Source organism: Delphinus delphis, chromosome 1 (assembly GCF_949987515.2).
Source record: "Delphinus delphis chromosome 1, mDelDel1.2, whole genome shotgun sequence".
Classification (NCBI taxonomy): Eukaryota; Metazoa; Chordata; class Mammalia; order Artiodactyla; family Delphinidae; genus Delphinus; species Delphinus delphis.
Genome location: NC_082683.1, coordinates 170,249,626 through 170,258,045, shown reverse-complemented (window position 1 = coordinate 170,258,045; position 8,420 = coordinate 170,249,626). Strand labels below are relative to the sequence as shown.

Sequence of the window (8,420 nt, the reverse complement as noted above, 5' to 3'; positions counted from 1 at the left end):
CACGCTTTCAATTTAGTGCTTTAAAATGATAAGCCGAATCGTCTAGTTCTATATACAAATCAACCGGCATGCTACTGCATGGCTGAAAGGGTCACCACAATTATGTAAAACATGAGTAATAACTATAATTGGGGTAGTTTGCTAATACAATAAAAAGCTCCGAACATGAGAAAAGTTATGCTCACAGCAGTAGCTATCACTTCTAAAGTAAGAATTCATGGATGAAATGACATGAAAAAGATGGTTATAAAATTTTAATGGAATGATAAAAGGCAAAAGTCAGCCTCTCAGCTGAATTCTTAAAATCCCTATATATCACAATCAGCTCCTTAACTGTAAAATCAATGTGGAGTATAACATGTTGTCAATGCGGCTGTCACTGGAGGGGAGACCGGCAAGTATGACAGCCACACAGCTCAGCTGGCTAGTGATGAAAATACAACCGAACAGCCCTCTCCGTGGGTGTAATTGTTTAGAGAACTCCCCTCCTGGAGCGGGGAACGGGGAACATCCTTTCTGTTCAGATCACTGATTCATATTTCAAGCTGTTTCATTACAGCATTAATAACAGAAAGTAGTTTCATTTTGGCAAATGAAATTATCTTTTATGGGAAACGATTTCGCTCATCAGCTTCAAAAATTCAGCCCCAGCTTAAAAGAGAGTAATGAGATTGTTCACGGAAGGGCCTGCTTATTTTTATACTCAGGGGTGTATACTGGGAAGGATGGGTGCGTAGGCATGTGTGTGTGTGTGTGTGTGTGTGAGAATAAATGGTTTGAATGACTCACATCTGTAGTGTGTATATAACTTTTTTCAGTCGTTTTCTTGGGTCTTCTACAACTTGTTTGCTACTAGAGTTACCGAAGGTGGCTCAGTTTTCCCGGTATGTTATTACCGCCTTGAAGCAACTTTTTGCCATTCGAATTAAAAACTCACTCTGTTCAAAAGCTCTTTTTCAGCAATATTAACTCCATAAGTGGATATCCTCTAAATCTGCCAATGAATTAAAAATCAAGGTGGCAAATAGATGGATATATAATTATACGGAGTAGTATATACCCTACGCTAATTGTAGCCTCTTGATATTCACTACTGAAATGTTAGCAGAAGAGTGGAGTGATGGATTCTATCCCATCTTTAATCATGAGTTTTTTTATCAATTTATTATTTATACCCCAACTACTTCCCCAAAAGATTTTTTGACAGCTCATAATAAAAGACTTAAGCAATAGGACAAGTAAAATAATGATAAAGAATACTTAATCTCTTGATGATGAAGAGGGTACAACAGTTGTATCCCAAAACAAATATTAAGAACGCGCACCGCAGCTTGGCACAAGTATGAACATTCAGCTTCTTGACAACTGATGAAACAGGAAAAGACCTGTGTAACATAGGCATCGTTGCTCAATAAAAGAAACATCTGAAGACTAGAAGGTTGTTGAAATTGAAAGGATATGATGTATCGTCTGCAAGTAGGTGAACCGATACTGGGGAACTATTTTCTCTCTTTCTCCCGAGACCAGGACAGCAGAGGAAGGCTAGGAAGAGTGTTCTGACTCCCAGACTTGGGATTTGTTGTATGGTGAATGGCTATGGATTTTTCCTTGAAAGTTTGGAACAGAAGATGAAATGTGTTGATGTGAGAATTCATGATGGCAGAAAAAAGTCCTAAAAGAACTAGAGGTTCCAAATTTGGAAGAACAGTGGGCTTTCTGTTCCCAAAAGAGATTCAAGAGCTCAAGAGGGAAATTGAGGCCAGGTGGATAGAAGTTTTCATGAATCGATCCATCCTTTCAAAGGATTTTCTATGGGTCACTTTCAGCTTCTGATCTTAGGATATAAAAATGAAAATGTAAAGATAATAAATATTTGTTTTTATAAATTCTGGGAATGCAAGGATTTGAGGGGTGGAATCTATGCAACAGGAAACAAAGTATGTAGGTACAGACATACAGGGCCACTTCGCTCTCAAAATCAGCAGTTTACATTATTTACTTTGCATCAAGGATCTTCCATTGTGGGTAAAGTAGAGACCTACATCACTGCTTGAGAGGAGAAGCCTTCACAAGTTAGTATTTAAAGCAATTAGGACAGGTATTTGAATAGAAAAGCAAAATCATCGTGCAGCACCACCGAAACTTACAGTTCACATTTCTTCATTCAGTAAAATAAAATCTACTGTTACAAACCTGTGTCACTCTTATTTACAAATGTTTCTGTTTTTCTCTCACATAGAACACTCAAGATTCAGGTTGACCTTCAGTTCTAAAGCACACTGATAAAAAGATCTCTACCACGCAATATTAGTTCTAAAATTTAAATACTCTTAAGGATACAAATACACTTACTGAATGATTGGAAAATCCTGCTCTAGAAGTATCTTGATCAACGGATCAAATTTCATACCACAAGTTTCCTTCCCCTCCCTGTCACAAGGACTCGGTGCTTTACTCATTACAAGTTGTGAGAATAAGAAGGAAACGTGTTTTCCTTCTGGAATTCTATTTCTATATATCTGTCCCCCTTCATTCTGAAATAGCACCTGGTTTTGGGCCAGCGCACCTGGTTTTGGGCCAGCAGAGGTCTCTCTAATTAGAACATTCACTATCCTAGTCAAGGCAGCTAAGGTTGAATCACAGGGCCAGCCAGCAGGCTGCCTCTGACCGAGGCAAAGAATGAGGACTGCCTTTGGGATTTCCTTCTCTTACATCTGCCTCTCATCCTCACCCTCCTTGGCACATACAGAGGCTGGAACCACGGGCAGAACATCCTGCAAGCCGCCCTGCCTGTCTCAAGTGTCAGTGGACGCCTCCTACAGCAATTGCTTTTCCCGCCTTTTTCTGAACCAATGATGAGGAAGTAAATGTGAAATCTGATGTTGATGTGAACTCCAAATAGAAATCGTTCCCTGTTTCCTCTCCTGGTGTTCTCATCCAGAAAGGCTTTCCTGACACCCCATGTTGAGGGAAATGCTCTCCTCTGGGCTTGCTCTCAGCTTTGAACACTCTAACTATGGTTTTACTCTATGTCTTTCTTGCCACCAGACAGTGGACGCCTCAAGTAAAGAAAACTCTCCTATTCATCCTTGTAACTTTCATGTCTCTTTCAGTCCCTCCCACATGGCAGGTACCCAGTTAAGGTTTGCTTGGTTGTGTTTTCATGGATTTGCTTACGTGAGACTCTTTTTCATCAGTCCATTAACAATTTTGGGTACCTGCTCTATATGAGACCCTCCACCAGGCACTGGAACTATAAAGATAAATGAGATGGAACCCTAGGTCCTGAGAAGTTACAATTCAGAAGGAGATATCGATGGTACACAAGTAAACACAAACCAAAATTCTAAGGTAGATATGAGGAGGGAAGGCTTCACACAGGAGGTGACGTATGAGCTGGGGCTTGATGGATGACTAGAATGTTGTCAGACAACAAAGGAGGCAGAAATGTGTTCTGATACGGATTTCAATGAACATTGCAAGATCTTTCTCTTTTACTGCAGAAGAACAACTGTTGCTTTGTAAACTGCTATGAGAATCTTAAAGATGAATGAAAGGGGAAAACTGCTCCAAACTGCTAATGAGGAAAGTAAAACAGGACCCAGATACTATGATAATTTCCCTCATTGCTTCATCCTTTGCTCACAGTGTAATTTTAAGTACGGAAAAAATAACAGTAAAACCTAATACTATGAGTGAATACAATACGTTAATAGTACTGAAAATCTCACCGTGTAAGTAATAAGATACATCTTTCTATCTTTTAGCAGCCGCCAGTCAAAACTCATGAACAATCAGTCTGTTAGCAAAATAATGAACACATGAAAAAACTAAGTAAATCTACAGAAACAACTGTTCCAATCCCCCAACTTTATTTAATAATGCCTCTTAGATTAATGGTTAGAAATACAAATGTGGAGTTTTTAACTACAAATTTAGTGAAATGATTCAACTTTTAGTCTTTGAAAAGTATTTGACAACTAAATGGTCATCCCTAGAAGCAATCTGGATTTTCTGTTGTTTTGTTTTGGGGGTAGAGAAGTGATTTTTAGAAAAGAATCTCATTTTCATCAGGTTGATCTAATCGTGTATACATATATGTTTGTTGTTAAAATGACTCAAATAAAGAGATAGTCCATATTTCAGTCTTGTTAGCTAAGAAACCTTGGGAGAAATGTGAATTTTATTAGTCTAGGGAATCTACATTTTTCAAGAAAAGTGGGTTATCTTATATTTTACACAGGGCAGGATTTTAGTAGGCAAAAGAGCACACGCACATTTAAGCTGAAGTTGAAGGAGACTTTCCCTTCCAGCCAGCTACCATTTTCACATGCCTATACTGCACGGAAAACAATTTTAAGCACACAAAAGAGAGGGACAAACAATAAAATCAGAAGAGATGGTTATTTCTGGTTAAAAGATATCAAAAAGTTTCAGCTGATAGGTAAGTGTCTTCATGTTATTAATCCCATGCTCCCAAGTCTATCACAATCTTAATGCATTTTTGTAGGCTGCAGACATTCCAGGTGCTTGGACTGCCAGCAGCTTGTTCAAAAAAAAAAAAAAAATCATGTGTTGTTTGTATTTATCTGGTTGCAAATAGTCGAACACTACACTGACCAAGTTGGCTGGAAAAACCATCTTTTATTAACACAAGTTTAACTGGATTTAAAATATTCATAGGAAATGTGCATTATTATTATTTGGCATCAGCACACTAGATTTTTTTTTTTTTTTTCTTGTCAGGGGGTGCGGGCGTCTCATTGCTGTGGCCTCTCCTGTTGTGGAGCACAGGCTCCTGACGCGCAGGCTCAGCGGCCATGGCTCACGGGCCCAGCTACTCCGCGGCATGCAGCACACTAGATTTTTTTTTTTTTTTTTTTTTGCAGTACGCGGGCCTCTCACTGTTGTGGCCTCTCCCGCTGCGGAGCACAGGCTCCGGGTGCGCCGGCTCAGCAGCCCTGGCTCACGGGCCCAGCCGCTCCGCGGCATGTGGGATCCTCCCGGACCAGGGCACGAACCCGTGTCCTCTGCATTGTCAGGCGGACTCCCAACCACTGCGCCACCAGGGAAGCCCCCCACGCTCGATTTTTAAAACTGCATGGTACTGGATATTGGTGGCCCACTGACGTAAATGACAAATTATTTGAAAAAACACTATTAAAATTCCTCACAGGGGGCTTCCCTGGTGGCGCAGTGGTTGAGAATCTGCCTGCCAATGCAGGGAACATGGGTTCGAGCCCTGGTCCGGGAAGATCCCACATGCCGCGGAGCAACTAGGTCCGTGAGCCACAGCTGCTGAGCCTGTGCGTCTGGAGCCTGTGCTCCGCAACAAGAGAGGCCACGATAGTGAGGGGCATGCACACCGCGATGAAGAGTGGCCCCCGCTCGCCGCAACTAGAGAAAGCCCTCGCACGGAAACGAAGACCCAACACAGCCCAAAATAAATAAGTAAATTAATTAATTAAAAAAATGGTAGGAAAATGATTACAGAGGAATGAAATATTAAAAAAAAAAAAATTTCCTCACAGCCTTTTTTCTCCATCTATGAGAAACTCTCTTTGTACCCAAGCATTTGTTTCTCTGGCTCTAGGTACCTTCCTGCCTAGGTTTCTCTTTCTGCTCTCAGCTGGGTCACAGGCTTGATGAATATCATGCTCTCACGGTATCATATGAGAAATATTGCTATTGGTGACAGGTTTTTTTTGGCACCAGAATGTTTCGAGGCTTTGGTTGATGCGGAAAGGTGCCTAGCGATGGCATGAAATTTAAATGTGGGCATGAGGTGACCTCTCTGTTTCATTCTGTAAGGTGATATGTCGAATTTCTACATTGGAAATTGCACTTCGCCAATTGGGAGGTTGGTAGTTAGGATCAAGTATGAAGCGTGATACCAGCATAGAGCTGTCAGCATGGGTGGTGGTTTTTTTTTTTTTTTGCGGTACGCGGGCCTCTCACTGTTGTGGCTTCTCCCGTTGCGGAACACAGGCTCCGGACGCGCAGGCTCAGCGGCCATGGCTCACGGGCCCAGCCACTCCGCGGCACGTGGGATCCTCCCGGACAGGGGCACGAACCCGTGTCCCCTGCAACGGCAGGCGGACTTTCAACCACTGTGCCACCAGGGAAGCCCCAGCATGGGTGGTTTTATAAGCAAGGCTTTGAAGCCTTGACGGAAAAACTGCTTGTGCCCAGTGCCAATCACTTGGTCTTTGTCAACTCAATTGCACATCCATTCAGAGATGGCATCCATCTCCACTGACACCCAAAATATATAGGACACTGTTATCATGTCTCAGGGGCGAGCATGCACTGGTAACTTAACCTGGAGGGGCAGACAGTCAGCCTTTGGCCCTTTGCTGATGTGTGTGACATCACGCGTGAAGCAGAGGAAGAAGTCATCTGTCTTGGTGAAAGGATTTCAATGAAAATGAACACTGGGTTAATACCTGCTACACAATCAAGTGTTACTAATTCTTAATGAAGGAAGATGAAGGGTTAACACTATTGCCCTTGAACCCAGGCCCTAAAAAAATCACAAAGACAGCAGTGTCTCCATGCATGAAAATTCTAACCACATTGAGTCTGTAAGACTTGTTTTATGGTAAGATGAGGCAGGAGAGGAATTTGCTCAACAGAGGCTGCTGTACTAATTGGTACTTTACAATGTTTGGGAATTTATTTATGTAGGAGATCCTGACCCCTATTCAATAAAGATCACCACGGAGGAAATCCGAGTGTTGCCCCCTGTCTATGGGAATAGAAATTGTGGTGCGAAAAAAAGGAGACATTTTCTCTCCTCTTCCAATGTGGCATTCTATGGAGTCATCACCTCTGCAGTGGGTGAATAATTATTTTTAGTTAACCTCTACTGAGGGCCAAGCAAGTATGCTCTATCTAAGGAGATTAGAAATTTATCTTCAGTTGTTTTTTTTTTTAAAAAATGTTTCTTCAAAAATCTATTTTGGGTGGGAGCTCTCTGGTTCATACATCTGTATACAGTTGGTGTTCATGCTGTCAGAGTCCCCAGAATGAAGGTAACGTTCCCTCTAAAAGGGGTGTAGGCGTGTTGAGTGGTGCATAAATGCTTTCTGGGCTTTGTGTGTCGTTTATTGCACTCTGCTGATAATTTACTAAATGGTACCCTTGAGAGGAAAGAACTGGATGTGTCCTTGTAAAGTACCAAACTTGCTCCCTGGGAATAATTACAAATTGGGAGAAATGGATGAACTATTATATATTATTGTTCATATATTTTTTTAATGTAAGCATTAAGGAAGGTAGATAGGCCTGATTCCATCTCAGTTGATATCTTGTTCTCACTAAAATAATATAATTAAGGATATTGTAGACATAAAAGAATCAATTTCATATACAATTGATATTGTTGCAAATACCGTGCCTTTTGAGATTAATATCCAGCCTTTTGAAAGTCACTTGGGTCCTCATTGAATATAGAGCCAGAATGGCAATTGGCCAACAGGGCAACATCTTCTAAGAGGCCTCTGATTAAAAGACTTGACAAGATTAACCCTAAAAACCTCATTGTTCAAAGATACAGTGTCCTCCTTCACTCTGTGTAGCTTGATTTAATTTCTAACTTTTCTAAAAAATTATACTTCCATATATATACTTTTTAAGAAGTAATTTGTATAAAACTCAATATGATTGCCATGCATTTATTTTCTCTATATAACCGACTAAAAAACATATATATGCAAACAAACTCTTCCATGAAAAACTAGAAAATTCTCTGTACTGGTTGAATAAGACAATCCCAATGTACTCTTTGTAATCCATGCAGAATGACTGTTATCAGATTATACTCCTCTATTCTGGAGGCTGTCTTTCAGGTATGAGTAAAAGTACAATGGAATCTGTTTCCAGAAAAAAAGTATAATGACCTCTAAGTAATTTCATGAAGTAAGGTCCATATTCCACGTTCTTCTGCAGAGAACACTTGTAATATTCGGTCATAGAGTAGAAAAGGATAACCTTTCTCCTTCAGGACACCTAGATGTACCCTGAAGGACTGAGTGGGTCCATATCATAATTTATTGTGAATTACATATTCCTGTTTGTAGGCCTAACCCTCCAAGCCCCCATTTTTCTTCTTTCTGGAAACTTTGACCGTTCTTGTCCTGGAAAAGATTACTGTCCCTCAACATCAAGAAAATAGAGGAGGCTTATTTCTTTGTTTTGGAAAAATTGAAGACTTTAAGACTTCCTAATATAGAGAATATCTGGCTGTGTGTTTTTCAGACCACTTACTGTCCTCTGCGGTGATGAACAGAATCCAAGAACTATGTGCACTGCCAAATCCATTGGAGACCACCAACCGAAATTCGTACTCTGTGTACGGTTGGAGATCTCTCACTTCATAGCTTAACGATGCAGAAGGATCGGAAAACAACCTATATGGA

The 8,420-nt window shown here is 40.7% G+C and overlaps 1 protein-coding gene across 1 annotated transcript in view; it reads right to left on the bottom strand.

Annotated features, from left to right (window-relative positions):
- The window catches only part of USH2A (usherin), a 779,248-nt gene that overhangs the window by 283,901 nt on the left and 486,927 nt on the right, over positions 1-8,420 (bottom strand). The window contains exon 39 of the mRNA XM_060022310.1: positions 8,269-8,411. Within this exon, the coding sequence (XP_059878293.1) occupies positions 8,269-8,411 (143 nt within the window). The remainder of the gene's footprint in view (positions 1-8,268; positions 8,412-8,420) is intronic.